General features: G+C 32.1%; 1 protein-coding gene across 2 annotated transcripts in view; it reads left to right on the plus strand.

The window, feature by feature from the left end:
* The window catches only part of TRIO (trio Rho guanine nucleotide exchange factor), a 485,555-nt gene that overhangs the window by 359,738 nt on the left and 105,257 nt on the right, over positions 1-20,560 (plus strand). For both annotated transcript variants that reach the window (XM_051969858.1, XM_051969859.1), the window contains 8 exons: positions 937-1,006; positions 1,426-1,515; positions 6,626-6,718; positions 9,727-9,838; positions 12,194-12,384; positions 14,507-14,608; positions 18,680-18,822; positions 19,391-19,490. In XM_051969858.1, the coding sequence (XP_051825818.1) occupies positions 937-1,006; positions 1,426-1,515; positions 6,626-6,718; positions 9,727-9,838; positions 12,194-12,384; positions 14,507-14,608; positions 18,680-18,822; positions 19,391-19,490 (901 nt within the window). The remainder of the gene's footprint in view (positions 1-936; positions 1,007-1,425; positions 1,516-6,625; positions 6,719-9,726; positions 9,839-12,193; positions 12,385-14,506; positions 14,609-18,679; positions 18,823-19,390; positions 19,491-20,560) is intronic.

Below are 20,560 nucleotides of genomic sequence, written 5' to 3' on the forward strand. Positions count from 1 at the left end.
AATGGCGTATAATTCAATAGGCATTTGAGCATTTTTTTGCACACAGAAGTGAGGTAACCAATGCTAGACATAAGGAAGAAGAGAATTTATTAAGTACCTGCTATGTGCCAGGCAGTGTGCTAAGCATTTTACAAATATTACTTCATTTAGTCCTCATAACAACCCTGGTTTGTGTTCTTAATATGTGCTGTTATAATCCTCATTTTACAGTTGAGGAAACTGCTGTACACAGAGTAAAGAATTTATCCAGGGTCACACAGCTTGTAATATCAAGAGACAGCATTTGAACTCATGTCTTCCTGATTTGAGGTCCTCACCTCATACACTGCAACTTTGCTGTTTCTATAGAGTAATCAGGAAGTGGTGTATAGAATCAAAAGGCAGGGGTAAAAAATCAGAGGCAGAAGCTTAGAAGTCCAGGTTAAAGATAAATAAGGAGAATTGAGGTTATTGGAATTGTAATTCTAACACTTACTGTTAATATGGACATGTCTTATACCTTCTCTAAGCCTCATTGTTTTGTTTTGGTATCTGTAAAAAAAGAATAATTGCACTTGCACCATCTGCTTCATAAGTGAACCTTAAAATGTTTTATGTCAGGAAAAAGCCTCTTGGTTATTAGAAACTTGATTGGGATGCTTTGGGAGTTCTTTGATCAGGTGAAGTTGAGATGAACACCTCTTTTAAGGTTCATCACCATGAGGTTAGCCATTAAATAAGAATGTTTTCTTTCCTTCCTTTCCTTCTTTCTTTCTTTTTTTTCCTTTTCTATTTCTTTTTTTGGATAGAATAATTCCTGAAGTTATATATAAGGGCATGGAAGGGTTGTGATTTGCATTGGAGTAGGGGCTGGTTAGCACATAGGTGAAATCCTGGATTCTTGGCACATCAAATTATTAAACTGTCTTTTTCATAATTTTTTTTTCTTCTCTGCAGCATATTTTTAAAAGAGCTGGAAAAATATGAGCAGTTACCAGAAGATGTTGGACATTGCTTCGTTACTTGGGTAATAAAATCCAAGCCATTGTTGGGTCAGGAAAACCTAATGTTTGATGGGGTAGTGCAAAGGATATTTATTGCTCTTTGATATCTGTTACTTCATCCACCCAGCCATTGCTGAATATTGGATATAACTTATAAATGAATTCAGTGTCTCCTGAAATTACATTCTAAAAGCAGGGTATTTTTGAGGGAAAAATTGTTAACTTTATTTTTAATAGTTCAGTTAATGAAGCAGTGATTATTAGCAGGGTACGCTTTTCTGATTTTAGAAGCTTTTTTGTCATTAAGCAGATTCTGTTATTCTTATTTAAGGCATTTTTTTTCTTGAACTGTTGCTTTTCACAAAATGTTTGCTCATACTTTTCATTCTTACAGTTCAAGAAAGGTTCTTCTTATATAAAATATTTTGTTTGTTTTTTACAGGCAGACAAATTTCAGATGTATGTCACATATTGTAAAAATAAGCCAGATTCTACTCAGCTAATACTGGAGCATGCAGGATCCTATTTTGATGTAAGTACAAGATCATTTTTTAAAAGTAGCATGCATATGATTGAAATTTTACATGCAATTTACACACCAAATTGACAAGTAAACTTTATATGATGTTTACATAAACAAATCCATGGTGGCAAACCCAAATAGAAACAGAAATTTGCAGATTATCATTGACTTTTTGTTCAGTCATTCATTCATTCTAAACTAGTGGCCCTATAAACCCTATCATGCTAGTGTTATCCCTGATGTTTTTCTTAGCAAACATACTAAAGTGGTTTGCCATTTCCTTCTCTAGTGACTTGAAAAACCACATGTTGTATTGTATTTTTATTTATTTTAATAAACATTTTCCAATTATATTTCAGTCCTATTCAATAAGCCCTTAGAAGTTGTGTAGATTGAGTTTGATATAAAGCATTTTAAGTTACAACTAAGCTATTTTGTAGTGATTTATATACTATTTTACATTTAAACATGAAATGTGATTTTAAAGGAAATTATTTAGCAATGATGAGTTATATTGGAGTAAGTAAAATCTATCGGTCTAAAAGCATAAATTTACTTTTTAATAGCCATTGATAATATTACAGATTTTATTGAATTGAACCTACATGGTGGAAAATATGATACTACCTTCTTTACCTTCTTACTTTAAAGTGGAACTGTCCCTCAATTTTAAAAATAGCTTCTTTCTGCTTTGTTTTACTGTTGGCATCAATGGCCAAATATAGCACAAGATTACAAATTCTGCAAACTGGCACCATAGAAAACTGTAGATTTATATCAGTTTCATAAACCTTGCTGTCTTTTGAAGCAAGGTAAGTTAAGGTCTTTCTGTTTCAGGGGGAAAAAAAAACTTAGGGAAGATCATTGTGTATGAAAAGGCATGAAGTTTGATGACTTTCTCAACTCTTAGACAAATTAGATGAAATTCAAGTTGTTAGCCAAAGGGTGCTACTGTGAATTAAAAGATAGACTCATTTGAATTTCTCTTATAATAACATCCATCTGATGTGCTACTCAAATGCCATATGAGAAGTTACACTATAGACAAGAGGAATTTACTATAATCATTATCTTTGTGCTTATACCAAGGAACATTGTAATACTTTTTCCTTAAGCTCTTCTTTAAGGTAGGATTCTTTTTTTTTTCTCAAAATATTTTATTTTTCCAAACACATGTAAAGATAGTTTTAAACAATGTACTTTTTGTAAGACTGTGTATTCCAATTTTTGTCCCTCTCTTCCTTACCTCCCCAAGACAGCAAACAATATAATATAGGTTATATATGTGCAATCCTTTTAAACATATTTCCATATTTGTCATGTTGTGAAAGAAAAATAAGACCAGAAGGGGAAAACATGAGAAAGAAAAAGCAAATAAACAAACAAAAAAGATAAAAATACTGTATTTCGATCCACATTCAGTCTCTATAGTTCTCTCTCTAGATGCAGATGGCATTTTCCATCCCAAGTCAATCAGAATTGTCTTGCATCACAAGATGGGATTCTTAATCTTTAGGATCTTGACAGGATTTAAATGTGGACCTTCCAATAAATAGCTTCTTCATGTTCCTTCAGATGCCGTGAAATCTTAGTATTTTTATTATCTTTGCAGCTGATGGTAATACATTCTAAATCTACTAGAAGCTCCGTGCTATTTTTGTCTTTGTGTGAGAGCTTTAAAGTTTCACATGAACTGAAGTCTCTTCAAGACTGTATTGAACCCAAAGACACTGTGCACAAAGGAAGAGTTATTTCTAGAGGCTTAAGCTATGGTAGCATATGGTACATTTAAAATTCAAAGAACAAAAATATTTAGAAGCTTCCATTATTCTTTGAATTTAAGAATAAGTGAACTTATAAATGTGTGCTTTAAAGATTTTATCAGTATCTTGCTAGAATTTTAAAAGAAACTTCTTTAAAGTAATTTTCTATTGTAGCTCCCTCCTTTGCCTCAAGTTCATTATTTTTTCCTTAGATTGTATGATAGGGAATATAGTAACTAATGAGGGATTTATAAAAAAGCTATCAGTCAACAAGTATTTATCTTTGTGAGAAATGGTGTTAGCAGAATCATGTTTCATTTAGAATGACAAGAACTAAATAAAAAAGGAAAAACGTGAGAGTATGTTCTTGTGGATAGATACAGTTCACTTGAGTCATATATCATAATCCTAATTCCAAAAATCCCATTGAGCTTGATTTATAATAACTATGTTCTGTGATCAATGTTCATATCAAAGGAAGGATATTCAGTACGTGATTAAAATGTAAATGAATGCTCCATCCAGGTTTATATGAACAGTCATTAGACTGACTTATTTTAAAGATTCTTTTAAGGACATATTAACCATTAGACATTGCTATCCTTTTATTTCTTCCCCTTCTTCCACCACCTACAAAAATGTACTTTATTTGAAAGAAAAATAAGTGGTATATTTTTTATATAAATAATTTCTTGCATTTTGTTGAGGAACTTTTTACCTTTCTAAAATAAAATACTTAAGTAACAAAGTAAAAATGGACTATGAATAGTGGATAGAACATTGGACTTGTAATCAGTAATACTTTGGTCCACATTTCATCATAATAGCTGTGTGACCCTGGACAAATCACTTAACCAGTCTGTGCTTTAGATTCCTCATTTATAAAATACCCTCTACTTCATACCTTATGAGGATCATATAAAATAATGTATTGTAAAGCAATAACTCACTGAACTGTGAGATATTATTATTAAATAAGAGAAGCACCTAAATACTAGGAGTCCACTATTCCACTATTATCTGGATATGGATATATATATATATGTGTGTGATCTTGGATTAGATATTCTTGTTTCATAACTTCTCACACAAATCACTGAGTGTAGAACCAGGTAAAATGAAGGAATGAGGTTAGGCAATCACTAAAGTTCTTCCCAGGTTTAAGTTTCTCTGATTCTATGATGGAGTTGAAAATTTGAGAAGAGGTATTTTCTTGAGTAGTATAAGCTTTCCCTACACTATTTACTATCATGTTTTTAGGACATTTTTCAGAGAAGCAAAGTTGTTTTTTGTTTTTTGTTTTTTTTTGATTTTAGAAACTTCCTTCATAAGTGAGTTTTCATTTCAGTGATACACTTTTGTAAGACTTTTGTGTTCCAAATTTTTCTCCCTCTCTTCCTTATCTCTCTCCTCCCCAAGACAGCAAGCAATCTAATATAGGTTATATATATACAATCCTATAACAAATTGTAAATAAATTAACAAAATCTCAAAAATGCACTCTGATTCTTGAGAGTCACTGTGACAATGCTTAGAGAGCTGTCCTTGGAGCTAGGAAGGTAAATTCAAGTATTATCTCTGATATAGTCTATTGTAAGGCTTTGCACAAACTCATGTAACATCTTACTGCTCACATGCCTCACTTGCCTCATGTGACTGACTACATCCCCTTAATCACATAAAAATATACTTAGAAAATATTTAACAAAAGAAATAAAAATACCATAAAACATAGATGATATTACATCTTGAAACTGTCAGTATGTGACCCACAGGATCTTTATGTATGGTTTAGTGGTTTCTATTATATTCAATTTTGACACCAATCTTCTAAAGCAGGGCTTGTTAAACTTTTTCCACTTGTGACCCCTTTTCACCAGAGAAATTTTTATATGACACTCAGGTATATAAGTATATAAGATGGGTATACAAATCAAACATTTACTGATTGTAAATTTATTTTAAAACAATTCTTTGGTATACATATAATTTTATTATTTAGTATACATATTATTGGTTCTTTGGTATACATTTCATTTAGTATAATGTATTTATTAAAGATGAAAACAAATTTGCATACTAGATGGATGTACTTATTTATTTTTACATAAAGAATTAAATCTTGATGGAATATTTGATACCTTTTCAAATTTTTCACAACCCTCACATTTAGTCATGTGACCCCATATAGGATTACAACCCACAGTTTAAGAAGCTTTTCTCTAAGCAAACTTTCTAAGATTATAAATTGAAGAGTTGGTACCAGACTATGTTGGTAGGATGAATTTTCCCATCCAAGAGGTTCCCTATGTCTTTGAAATCACAGAGCCAATCCCTATCTGTATACTTTATAATGACAGCTTTCTATATCAGTATACTAAATTAATTCATTTGTTATTTTAAAATTCTGCTTTTTTGAAACATTAATATATGAACATTTTAATAATTAACATTAGCTAAGTTGAACTGAAATTACTGAAGCTGAAACAAATTCTAGGTTTTTCTTTTGCCCCACCTAAGCTGTATCATTTAATTGAAGGACAGAAATTTCATTGCATATTTTGTCAGCATTATTTCATCAACATAGCTACCTACACCCTACATAAAAGCTTAGCAATTTGGCATAGTTCTCCCCCTGGTGGCTTTACAACAGTAATCATTTTTTAAGTCATTCCTTCATTGTCTTTTCATGAATAAACACTGCTTGATTAATCATAAGCAAATATATATTTCATGTTTGGTTTAGTTCAAATAGATACCTTCATAAATACACGTATAGTTTTGTAAAATATTTTTAAATGTTTGAATATAGTTTTGATGTCCAATTTGAAATAGAAACAATTAGGAAGGTTAACTTTTTACATATTTTTCTAAAATATTTTATAGCTGGAAGAAAAGTGAAAAAAATTAATAAAATTATAATTTGTGCCATTAAAATTTAAGTAGATGGGGAAATTAGAAATCTTATATATTAGATTATTAACTAAGCTAGTGGATTATTAAAAAAATCAAGCAAACAAGAATCAAAAGTCACAGTCAAAGGTCAAGAATATTCAGATTTGACACAGCATAAAAAGAAAAGTCACTTGAGAATAGGTTATTAAATTTACGTGGTCAAATTGTCAATGATGTAATGTAATATGGAGGGATGGTAAGATTGAGAAATTAAATTGTCACTAATGAAAAATATATCAAAGAAAATTTTCACTTTACTCATAACCATATATGATTGTAGAGATCAAGGAGTAGTATGTGTTGTGTGTATATAATAAATTATTTGATGTTCAAAAGGAATCTATGCAACATTCAGTGTTGTCTTCCTGAATTAAAATGTTCAAAATCTTGTTTTATTACAGGAGATACAACAACGGCATGGACTAGCCAACTCCATTTCTTCGTACCTTATTAAGCCTGTCCAGCGAATAACAAAATACCAGCTCCTTTTAAAAGTATGTACAATGATATTTGGATTATAGACTTTTCTGAACTATTAAACTATATATTAGAGCATAAAACTCCCTTCTACTATTTTAACATTTTACTTCAGTTTATATTCTATAAATGTTTCTCAGAAAACTGGAAAGACAAAATATTAATTGTGTGTTTTTAACAAATTTTATTAAAACTAATCATTTGCTAGTTTCGGACTTTATTATGCCTCGTTTATAGGTATTAACTTCTATCAAGGCTAACCATCTTTCTTAGAACATAGTTGTCTGTTATTTGTTTGTTTATTTGTTGTTAAAAAGCTTTTTATTTTCAAAACATATGCAGAGATAATTTGACAACATGACCCTTGAATAGCCTTGTGTTTCAGATTTTCTCTTCCTTCCCCCACTCCCTCTCCTAGATGGCAAGCAGAACATAATTATCTGTAAGAACAAAACATACACAAATTTTAATTCACAAATTTCCTAAGAATTTAATATGACAAATGGATTAGAATAAAATACATATCATCAGTACATAGTACTGACTAAATGTATAGAAATAATTTAAAATGTATTAAATGTTGTTGTTGAATCACCTTAGTCTGTCTGACTCTGTGACTCCCCCTTATGGGGTTTTTGTTTGTTTGTTTGTTTGTTTTTTGCTGAAGCAATTGAGGTTAAGTGACTTTCCCAAGGTCACACAGCTAGGAAGTGTCTGAGGCCAGATTGGAACTCAGGTCATCCTGACTTCAGAGCTGGTGCTCTATCCACTGCACCAACTAGCTACCCCTTATGGGGTTTTCTTGCCAAAGACACTGAAATGGTTTGCTGTTTCCTTCTCCAGCTCATTGAGGAAACAGAGTTAAGTGATTTGCCTAAAGTCAATCAGCTAGTAAGTGACTAGTCAAGTCAGATTTGAACTCAGAAAGATGAGTCTTCCTGACTCCTGGCTTCATACTTTATCCATTGTGCCAGCTAGCTGCCTCATATTAATAAGTTGTTTATGAATTCTGCCAGGCTTTTTCATATATTGAAAATTATATATGTAAATTTTCAAGACAAAATATATTAGCTACTGAAGAAATAGTTTTATGAAACAGACTTGGAGAAATATTTTTTATGAGAAAAAAGTAATTTAAAAAGCATTTTTAAAAGTTACAATATGAGAGACAAAAATGGATAAATGACTAGTAGAAGCAAGCAATCCTCATAATCTCACTTTATGATTTTAGCTTCTCAGGGCTGAGGCATGGACTGAAAATAAGACAGTGGAGGAGATGTAAAGAGGGCTTTCTAAGGAGCAGGAAGAAAGGCAAAGTTAAAATTTATATGTAAAAATATGCCCTTCAGGCTTTAGTGATTCTATTTTTTATTTTTAAAAAAAAGGTAGTAACTTTTTTGTCTCCTTATTTGTTATTTCTGTAAAGAATATTTCACATATATTCTCATAGTCAAATAATTTTAATTTCTTTTTATTCTTAAAATTGATTTTGTGCTTCTTAATGTTTCAGCAAGGTAATATTTTTTTAAATTATTTGAATTTCTTCTAAAAAGGGCTTTCTGGCAATAAATTTAGTGTTATTAATTTAAAATTAGGATATTACAACAACTTTTTAAAGCTATTTTTAATTGTATTATGTAAAATAATGTATATGTGCCATTTGGTTAAAAATAATCTTGTTTTTCAGTATAGTTAAATGACTTTTTCTCCTACATTGTTATTAAGAGTCTTAGATAAAGAATCAAGAGACTTCAGTTAAAATCCTGGTTCTGGTTCTATTTTTTATTAGAGGGTATGTCTTTGGGTCCCTCTTGTCCTCAGTTTCTCCTTTTGTAAAATGATACTGATGGATCAGGTGATCTTTAAAGACTAGCTTTTAATTCTATAATCTTGTGACCTAATGTGGAAGTGAGAGTATTATACAAATATGCCTCATGCTTATGTCTTCCTTCCACTACGTTCATCATTAATAATAATGATAATTCTGGAAATACTTTTCGTTATTGATGATGGTAACAGCAACATAGTGTAACAGAGAAATGACACCTTCATTTGTATTCCCTCTGACACATATTGACAGTGTGATTTCTTCCCTCTCACCCCCTCAGTCAGGCAATTCTGCCAGACTTGATAAGTCACAGAGAAAGGTGCTGATTGTCATATAATAACAAAAATCTTTTACTGCTTACTGCTGTTCCCAACACTAGTGAAATAAATCACCAATCTGACAAATAACAACAGCAGCAACAATAATAATGGAAGAAGATGAATTGATAATATATTTGTGGAATTAACAGAATATGGACTTCTGTTGCTTTATTGTTCACTCTATAATATGATGCTCCCATTGGAAAATCTGAAATGTAATTTCACATGAGTATCCCAAGGACAATCTAGTTTTAAACTTTGAGTTTTTCTTAGAAAAAATAAACACTACACAAAGTGAATCACCTTCATTGTGGAAACTCTTGCAATATTAATATTATTGGGGCATCTTAATGACAGTTCTAAATCCAGATCCATGATTTCATGGATCAATCAATTAATTCTCTTTCCTAATTCAGATCTACAGCTGTTCTGCAATTGTTAATCTTACAGATTTTTAATTAAGTGACTTGCCTAGGATCATATAGCCAATGCAGGTCAGACATAGCATTTAATATATTTTCCATGATTTCACATGAATAATTGATATTACATTGCTTGTCTTCTCCATAGATGGAGAGACTGGAGGGAGTAAGAGAATTCAGAACTTGAAATTTGTTTAATTGAATGTTTAAAAAATAAATGATAAACAAAATAAATAATAAATTCATTAAAGGCAGTGAAAATAGGTCTTTCTTACTCTGAGGAATAACCCCAATCCACCTGGGCTGTGTCTTCCCACATACTGTTTCAATTCAGCAAAACTAAAGATTGTTGGTAGAGCATTTTCGGGCAATATCCATGGCTTTCATTTTTTTAATATCCTTTCCTTGAGAACCTGTTCAATACATGTCAGTTCATGATTATTGATTTTCTATAGGAGCTGCTCACCTGCTGTGAAGAAGGCAAAGGAGAAATTAAAGATGGCCTTGAGGTGATGCTCAGTGTGCCAAAGCGAGCCAATGATGCCATGCATCTTAGCATGCTTGAAGGTGAGAAGCACCTGTATGATATCTATATTTATATGAGTCACCTGTAAAGGAATGTTCTAAATTACTGGAAATCTGGAGCTATTATTTATTACTTAGCCTAACTTTTAGCTTTGTGGTTTTAGTGTGGTTTAGATTTTTGCTCATTTTACACTTTTAAGCTGGTAGGAACTTTGGCATTATTTGTTCCAACCCCCCCAATACTGTAGAAATCTACTTTTTTCTTCCCCCATCTCCCATTCTCTGGTTTAACATTTTATTTAAAGATAGCCACTTCTTAAACTTTTATTTACCTTACAAACCTGTCAAAGATGTGTTAGTCTGGTCATACTGGGTTTTCTGATACTTGGCCTGAGAGTAGATTTGTATTCCTTAGGGCAAATGCTTTTCTCCTCCCTCGAATACTAGTGCAATAGCATGGGAGCTGCACAGGAGCCCATTGATTAAGCTCTGCCTTGAATGTCAACAACAATCTTAAAAGACTACTTCATCTCTTCCATTTGCTCTTTTTAGAAACAGATCAAGAATTCTGAGCAATTTGGGAGTTTGTTTTTCTTATCTGTGCCTATTTATTGTTAGAGGTTTGCCTTTTCTTTTTTACAAGTGGGAAGGAAGGAAAAAAAGTACTTGGTAATGAAAAATATTTAATTTTTCAAAAAAACCATTTGAACTAATAGTGATGCAAGACTGCCTTCTATGGGGAATCTCTAAAAAGACACTTAGGTAGAAGAGTTTAAAGAGATTACACTTATTACTACTTATAACCTGCTTTGACCAAAAATATAGTGCTTTTTATCTTTCACTGGCAATTCCAGATTGAATCCTGTGGATAAGCAACACATTTTCCCATTAATGATTTTGTCAAATTTACCTAAAAAGATTCATTATTTCTTAAGACATAGTTATAGGAAATCCCTAGATGAGGAAATACCCTCTATTAATAGAAGTTGATAGCTTTGAGAGTTCTTTAGAGAACTAAGAAATGAAGTGACCACTCAGAGTCCCATAGCCACCATGGGTCAGAGATGTCTGGTCTTCTACCTATGGGTACCCCTATGCCATCCTATGCTCAATGTAATTTTAAAAAAATATATTTTCTAATGTTATTTCTGTATCACCTCATTTAATAAATCATAACCATAAAGTTTCCATTTCTCCCAGTACATAGTTCCAAGTTAAAAACAAGTTAATGTAAGACAGTGTATTTTTGATATCTAACTTGAAACATAAAAATTAGATATGGGAATATCCATATCCATTAGAGACTTAATTGTGTAAATGGAGGAAAATTGGAAAAGTAAATCCAGGGTAATTTCAGAAGGAAAAAAACACTAACAACAAGGAACATTTCCTGAAACCCTTTAAATTTTAGGCCAAAAAGCTTGCTCCTATAGACAATGGAAAGCAGTTGAAGAATTTTGAATTTGGAGTCAATGATTTGTACAAAGTGATGTTTTAGGAAGATCGCCATCCTTCCTATACATAGTTACAAGATTCAGATGAAGAGCTAATTGATTGATTGACATCCAACAAATAAATCTTGTAAGAGAGGAAAACTTACACATGTAAGGTGTATGCTAACGCTAAAGTTTTTCTCCCTAAGAATTATTAGTTTTTTTATGTATGTTAGTGTTTACTTAGATGAGAAATGCAGTTAGCTATCTAATTAAGTTAGTCTCCTACAGTGCATATCCAGTTTAAATGTTCTAAATGTGTTTGTTTTCTGTAGATTGTTACTCATATTTTTAAGCTAGATATGAAATAGACTTGGACTGGAGGTAGAAAGATCAATTAGCAAATTATTGCCTCCTTGAACAAAAGCAACTATCATCACTTATTGGTTCTATGAAAATACAAGCATAAACAAAAAGATGTGATGGAAAGAAGGAAGGAAGGAAGAAAAAAGAAGAAAGGAAAGAAACAGGGAGGAAGGAAAGAATAAAAAAAGGGAAGGAAGGAAGAAAGGAAAGAGGTATGAAAGAAAAAGGAAAAAAGGATGAAACTGCTATGTGTTAGGTGCTTTACAAATATTACCTGAGTTTCTCCTCACAATAACCCTAGAAGGTAGATGCTATTATAGGCACAGAAAAATTAAATGACTTGCCTAATATCACTCAGCTACTTAGAGGGCTTTTGAATTCAGATCTTCCTCAGTCCAGGCCCAGCACTTCATCCATTGCACCATCTAGCTTATCTTATAACAAGATAAATGGTAGTTTAGGAGGAACAGATTTTAGCAGCTGTTGGTAGGTACATTAAAAGTCTTGAAATAATATTTTTAAAACCTTTATGTTTGACATTTCTTACTTTTTCTTTCCAATTTATTTGTCTTTCTCCTCCTCCCTCTCCATTTTTCAGGGTTTGATGAGAATATTGAATCTCAGGGAGAACTTATCCTTCAGGAATCCTTCCAAGTCTGGGACCCAAAAACTTTAATTCGAAAGGGTCGGGAGAGGCATCTCTTTCTTTTTGAGATGTCCTTAGTATTCAGTAAGGAGGTGAAAGATTCCAGTGGAAGAAGCAAGTACCTTTATAAAAGCAAACTCTTTGTAAGTATAGTTACCCAGAATGCTAATCTTGAAGCCTAAATATAAAAAGTTTGTTATTATATGTTATAGATAAAGAACAAAAACTTTTTTTAGTTGGTTTAATTTCTCAAATATTACTAAACTTTAAATCATCTTTTAAAAACTGTTTTCATATCTCCACCACTGCAATTTTCTGATACTATCTGGATCACTAGAGGGCTCTCATATACAATTTTGTGAAAACTCAAGTTAGAAACTTGCTTTCCAGTGTTCAGAGAATTATTTACTAAGATCATAGAAAAACGTTAAAATCACAAATATCAGAATATCAAGGAACTGTAGAATCCAAGATAGCCAGTCCCTTCTTTTTATAAATGAGGAAACTGAAGGAAATTAAGTATTTTATCCACAATGTCAGAGGTAGTATTTGAACCTAAGTTTTCTGACATCAACTTAAACCATTTCTGCCCCATGTCACATTTAACTTAGTTTATCAAACAAGCCATATTACTGTCTGATTTTTTTTTACATATTTATTCACTTTTCATTAATTAACAGAAAAATGTTTACAGACTGTCTCATTGTAGAATTTTTCTCATCAGTATAAACTTTCAACAGACACACATGGTGCCCTTTTTCCTTAGTAGTTGAATCTAGGAATAATAATATGAATAGTCAGTATTAATATAATATTTTAAGATTTTCATCTTTTCCTATTAACCATATACTTTCTTCAAAATGTCTGTCATCCATGGTAGATTCTAAATTTTTGTTTTTATTTTTTCCTGGCTCATTTATGTTGAAATCAACATATAATTGTCCTGGGGGCTTAGATGTAAATGGGAGCTTTATTCATCAATTTTGTTAGAGAAAATACAAAGAATAAAATTTGGTTTTGTGTTTTCTTCTTTCTTAGGGTCACTAACACTGATTCACACATCCTGGTAAAAATATGTGGATTTTTGACAAATTGAATTATCACTATGTATTTAAACCAAGATATTTTATACACACACACACACATTTATTACCCAAAATCACAGAGTAATAGTTGTTCTTAATACCTATGAGTTATTTTAATGACATTCAAAGAGTCAAACATTCTGCAACTCACAAGCTCAAATACATCATTTTTGTGCAGTTTCATCAGGCTTATTCTTTTTGGCAATGTCAATTTACAGAATAACTTACATCATTTTAGATCACATTCCAACTGGAAAAGAAAAAGCAACGTTGCTGAGTAGTAATTCACTTTGAGTTCCTTGGCTTTAAAACAACCCCTTGAGACTAAGCTAATATGTTTTAGAAGCCAATACATCTTCATTTAATTTATTTTGTATTTTAGGATTCCCTCAGAGTTCACCTCCAGGACTGTAGATTGTGACTCACTTCCTTTTGCTGGAAGAGAAGAAATATAGAGTTTACTTGTTTAGGAGAGGGAAAAAATACTGATAAGTTAGTACTCCAAATACAAATTAGTCAGTTAACCTACAGTCTACAGATAGGAATTTAACCCTTAAAACAGCTACTGACAATTAGATAATGAAATATTTTATAATTAGATATTCTTTAATTTAGTTTTAAGACATGACACAAAGTTAACCTTCAATTTTTTTGCCTTAAAAAATCGTTTTCATTAATTCTCACAATGTAAACTGGTTGAGCTGCATTAAAAATGAAAAAAAAAAAAATTCTGTTCTTTTGATACCTATGGTTTTCCAGATCACTTAACCTCTTCTTTCCCTATATCTACCATCATTTTAGCTATTTTATAATTCTTCATCAATTCTCCCAAGAGTGGTCAGAGGAAATCAAAGAAAATGAAATTAAAAGTAATGGATTTAAACACTTTTTAAACTACTCTAGCAAATCAGTTGGTGAAAGAGGATGTTGAAACATTTGGCTGAAAATTAGGATTTTATGATTTTTAATACGCCTATATCACTATTGTCTATCATGTATATTTAAAAATACTTAGACCTCTGATCTTGTTAGTACAGGTACTTTCTCCATTGTTGAAAATTAGAACTCTTCTATTTTCTACCAATTTTGACTATAGAATTACCTTTAAATTTTGCTGCAGTTTTGTTTATTTGAAGTCATATATAATTGTTTCTGTATCTATTATTTTGTCTTTGTCCAGACCTCAGAACTGGGTGTTACAGAACACGTTGAAGGAGATCCTTGCAAATTTGCACTGTGGGTAGGAAGGACCCCAACTTCTGATAATAAAATTGTATTAAAGGTATGTCAGAATGACACTTGGAAATATGTTCAGTAGTTCAGTTCAACAAATATTAAGTATTTACTGTGTGATTACGAAGCAAAATATGATAAACATGATAGAACTATTCTCAAGAAATTTGTAATATATCTGGGAGAAACAACATGCAAGCAAAGACCTACAGTACAAAGGACAATGTGATAAATGGCAATAGATAGAGTGCTGTAAGAAATTCAGAAAGGATTCCATTTCATTTGACACAAAGGATAGTGGGGAAGGCTTAATGGGAGAGTTGGCAACTAACCTGACCCTTGAAGGAAAGGGAGAAATGGGATAAAGATTTCTTTCTTCTGATTCCTGTACTTGAGGCATTGGGGATGGTGTGAACAAAGGGAGAGGATGAAATGAGAAAAGGAAATGGCAGATAGGCCAGTTTGGCTCAAACACAGAAGATGTCATGGGGAGTAGTAGGATATAATGTTAGAAAACAAGATTGGAGCCAGATTGTGGAGGGGTCCAAATACCAGGTTCATGAGTTTATACTTTATTTTCTAGTCAATGGGGAATGTGAAGAATTGATCGAAGAGGGAATGGAGATAGGAATGAACAGGAATAGGAAGCTATTATAGTAATCTAGGCAAGAAATAATGAGGACCTGAACCAGAGTATTTGCAATGGCAATGGAAAGGGGTCATTGAATATAAGATAATGGAGATTAGGTCAACTTGGCAATTAATTAAACATGAGAGTTGAAAATGACTCCCCAGGTTATAAGTCTATATAACTGGCAGTATGTTTGTGCCTTTAACAGCAATAGAGAGAAGCTGGGAGAAATGGGGGAGTGGCCTCTTGCATATGTTTCATATGAAAAAATATATATCAAAATTATGTATATGCTTTTTTAAAACATTTGATTTTCAAAATAGCAGTAATTGTCTTGCTTGGAAACTTAACAATAAAACTCCCATATTGACTAAATACAACTAATGAATGGTGCTATATTTTAATTTTATGGGGGAAAGAGAGAGAAAATAGTCATTTTTATTTCCCTCATTCCTGCACTGCTAATCAAATGGCCTGATTTTATAGGCAATCGGAGAAGTGAGATATGGGCCTGAGACTGCAGACTTAACAAGTTGATGGATAGTTTCCCAAATGTTGACAAAGGCTCTACCTGTATGACTGGTTTGGCTACAGTGATAAAAATTGGTTATTAAGTATGCAGAGATTCTTGGTAACTCTTGGCATAAAAGGTTCTTAGCTTACTCCTTTGAGGTTATTGGAAGGAAATCATGTTCTCTGTTAACTTTTATAAAAGTGAGGATAATTTCAGAGGTGCTCTTTAGGTGTGTTGTCAGAAGTAGCATGATTTTTTTAATGGATTGCTGGAAAAAGTTTAGGTTTTCCTAGGCTCTTATTGAAGAGTTATTTAAAGTCATGTCGGAAAGTGGCTTGTTTAGTGAAGAACTACAAAGAGTTTTTTAAAATGCAGGTGGAGCTCTCTTCTGAGTTGTTTAGAAGGACCAGAAACTAAAGCAGCAACTCAAGGATGTCTGAGATTGGGAAAAATATAGCTGGAGATTTATTACAGAGAAATATTGGGGAAAAAGCCAAATGCTTAACGAGCCTCCAGTGTGTGAATCAGAATTTCAACTATTTCATATTTGACTTTAAAAAAGTTAAAAAAAAAAAAGTTTAATCTTTGGTTCTTTCAAGAACTTTTCTATTGAACAGTTTCTTTAAATATGGACTGATTTTATAAGTATTCAAGTCCTCTGTAGAATTTGTTATTTTACTTAATTTTGACCAATTACATACAGGAATGCATTATATAGCAATACATATCTGGATAATCACAAAGTCAGTGTTTGTATCATATCTCTGGCACAATGTCATTTACAAATCAGCTAACACATTGCTAAATATTAGGTAAATGTGATTTCTAAGTTTTTTGAAGTTTATGAGTATGAGTATTATGGGACCATAAACTTTACAAAGATATATAGCCATAGCTGCTTCATGTGCAGAGGCCAAGAGGGAACTATTTATGTGCATGTGTTAAAACTTATGTAGGGCCCACCCCCTGTCTTCAACTCTGGGCGGAAAGATACTTCTCTCAAAATGGTCATATGTTCTTTGATTTTAAAAAGGCATCTAGGAAATTTTTCCAGATATCATTGCCAAATATGGTGCCTTTAAGATATTATAAAAGAATCATGACACAATTCAAAAATAAGACTTCCTGTATGTTACAGAGGGTGAACAGAGTGAACATCTTCTGGGAAAGCTTATATTTCCAGAGGAACTGAATACTTTGTGGGGAATCTTTGGCAAGAGTTTCTAACTTTCTCCAAGAGAGTAAAACATAATTTTACCCAGGGAACCTAAAAGACTCTATGATGTGAGGAAATCATTGATAATTTCTTAACCCGAAATTCCTATGCATAGAGTTGTTATGTTTGCTTTCATAGCAGGAAAACAATGTATCTACCATTTACTTAGACCTGCAGCACTATATATAGCTTAAAACTAATCATTTGCCATTTCCTTCAGCATGTGAAACATTTTGCTCAGTTATTGAAAATGAGCCTTATTTCTTTATAAAATTGTTTCCCTTTTTGTTTTTACCTAATTGTTTTAAAAAAATTAACTTTTTATAATTGTTTCTAAATCCAGTTCTTAATAAGTCCCTTTTAAATAATTGGCATTATAATTTTTCAAGACAAGTTTAAAGTTTCTCTTTTCCTGATTGTTTCCAGTCTCTGCCAAATTGTTTCTTTTTTGCCCTAACACAGATGATATCTTTTTAACTCCTGATTGTTTTCGTGAGACATTCCAATTCCAGTAGATCAGAGGTTTTCGAAGTTTTTTTTTTCCTTCTTTGACTCTCTTGAGAATACTTTTTCATGGGAGGACGAAAGAGAGCTAGAAAAAGAGGGTGGGGGAGGTGAGAGAGACTAAGTCAAGAAGAAGAATAAGGAGGAAGTCAAAGGCCAGCTCATTCCTTTCCCTTCATTTATTTTACTGCTATAAAGAACAAATAGTTCTATAGAACTACTTTCTGTAGTAGATGATTTTCAAAAGATAACTGATTTTTTTAAAAAGAGAGGGAGAAGGATAGACAGTTTAAAAATTGTGCTATCAGTTTTCATTTTCTTTGGGAGTATTAGATAGGTATTTTCTCAGAATATTTCTCTTAAGTTCTTAGTGGAGCAATAAAATGATATTTTAAATTCAATCAAAGAGCAAATATAATACATATTTTAATAGCCAAACAATGAACTAGTTGACAGAGCCCTAAACTAAAAGCCAGTTGGAGTGACTACTTCTAATCCTGGGGCCATTGTTTGTTCTTTAGTGACTCATGTACTGTAATGCATGTCCAGACGGCCTATTCTCTGTGATTTTTATGCTGATAATAAAAAAGTCATTGATTTGGGAGCATGACAGAAGTACCCACTGTCTTTTATTGTGGATCTGAAGTATTATCTAAGTATAAAGGTATGGCCTTTGCAGACACTTAAATAGTCTTATTTTTAAGTGGACAGTACAGGTGATAGACACAGGGAAAGTATCATAATATTAGGTAAACATAAGGCAAAACTTAAATCTCAAGTAGGAGCCATAGTAAATGGACTGCTGGGCCTGATCAGGAATATTAATCTTCCTAAATTCAAATCTGGCCTCAGATACCCACTAGCAGTGTGATCCTGGACAAGTCACTTTAATCCTATTTGCCTCAATTTGTCATCTGTAAAATGAGCTGAAAAAGGAAATATCAAGCCATTCCAATATCTTTACCAAGAAAACCCCAAATGGGGTCACAAAAAGTCAGACACTTCTGAAATGACTGCACAACTGCAAAAAAAAAAAAAAAAAAAAAAACTTTTGGCAAAGGAATGGTTAGAAATTAGAAGTTATTATCTAACCACAAAAGCAAAAACAGCTTTTGGTTGTATTGTGTAGTTGTTTTGAAACAAGAAATTGAAATGGCGTGTATGTGTTATATGAATGTAGTATGTCCTGGTATATTTTAAGTTCTGGGGGGAATTATTCTGCCTCAAAATAGATTCATAAGTTTTTGTCTTTTAGGCTTCCAGTATAGAGAATAAGCAGGACTGGATCAAGCATATTCGAGAGGTGATACAGGAAAGAACCATTCATTTGAAAGGAGCACTAAAAGAGCCAATTCATATTCCTAAAACAGCTCCAACAGCTAAACAGAAGGGAAGAAGGTATGTGGTCATCTTAATGTGCAGAATGGCTGTCTGCATTAGAATGCAAGCAAATAAAGGATTGTTTTTAGGCTCTTATTTAATTCTGTAGGTTCTACTCTTCTTCTTCCCCTCCATCACTTACTAATACCAGAGCCATTTCCAGTGGTCCTAATCTATATTGGTCACTGGACCCAGCTGACACTGGGGGAGGAAGTGAGGCAAGTAATTTTGCACAGCCCTCCCTCCCTAAAATCCAATTCTCTTGCATGTCATGGCATCACTTGCCTGATGTCATGGTTCCCTTCAAGAATAAAGGACAAAACAACAAAAACAACTTTTGGATACTTATGTGATATTGTTTGATAGGATATAAACAATGACTGTTTTCTGTAGATTATGAAAGTTTTCACAATGAAGAAGTCAATATTAACTCTTGTAATATACATTGTAGCATAAGGGAAAAACTAGAATTTTTTTTAAATCTATTATATTCCAAATAAATTATAAGTGATTCAAATTGTTCTTTTTTTCTGAAGGAAAAAAAAATGACATTTCTAGTAATTAAAAGTCAATTTTATCTTCACAGGGATGGAGAGGATTTGGATAGTCAAGGTGATGGCAGCAGCCAGCCTGATACCATTTCAATTGCTTCTCGTACTTCTCAAAACACCCTGGACAGTGATAAAGTAAGTCACAAAAAGAACTACACTCAATGGTTTTCAATGATTAGCTTCCAGTGTGAGGTGAAGCAACTCTTTTTTTCTATTCATAGATCTTTTATCAATTAAATGATCAGCATTTTAGAACCATGACTATATGCCAAACGTTTTACTTGGTACAATAGTATAGTAGTATGTGCAATCTTTTAAAATGCTATCAAGGTGAAAAGGTTTTAAATCTCAAGTTATAGGAACAATTCTGTAGTTATTAGACAATTTTTTCTTTTGTCCTTCCCCAGATACATAAATATAAGTTAAGGAAATATACAGGCGGAACTTGAATAATGAAATAAAGCATATTTTATTACTTTTACCTTTATATCCCAGTCTTCAGTTTCAGGGCATCAGATCAATCTCAAAATGGAACAATATGAAGAAATATAGTTATTTCTTAGTATAATCCAAGAAGCATTTTAATTAGTGGGGGAGGGGACATAGAAAGGGAAAATATATTTTATGAAAAATGACAATGCTTACATATGAATGAAATTTCCACTCTTAACTGAGATATAGATTCCAGTTTTATAGTATCTTTCTTAAAATGTAAAAAAATAAAATAAAATACTTAACTGAAAGTATACCTCTGAAGGTGTAGTGGGATGAGGGGGAAGCAGGAATGGGAAGAATATGGATAAAGGGAAGGATTGAATTTAGTTATTAAAGTATAATATCTAAGTTTTATTTTTGTTTATTCTTGTTAAACAAAACTTATTAATGATCATAAGTAATATTCTCTTTGTCTAGTTTTTTCTTTTGAAACCAGCTTGCTTATATAAAGGAAAAATTTCTGCCTCACTGTCCCCTAGAAATTCACAATGAGTCCAGTCTGTTTGAGGTTTTTATTTCTTATTTTTTAATATACTATCTCACAGTAAAAAAGAAAGAAATTAAAGCTTTTGGACTGTGAGAATTACACAGAGAAAAATCTAAAGTGAGTGTCATATTTCTGGTGTGAATATGAAATATATTTAATGATGAAATTGTATTGTTTAAGGAATTCGTTTTGCCTCAGTATAATAGTACCTCTTATCTAGAAA

This window comes from Antechinus flavipes, chromosome 1, assembly GCF_016432865.1.
Source record: "Antechinus flavipes isolate AdamAnt ecotype Samford, QLD, Australia chromosome 1, AdamAnt_v2, whole genome shotgun sequence".
Lineage (NCBI taxonomy): Eukaryota > Metazoa > Chordata > Mammalia > Dasyuromorphia > Dasyuridae > Antechinus > Antechinus flavipes.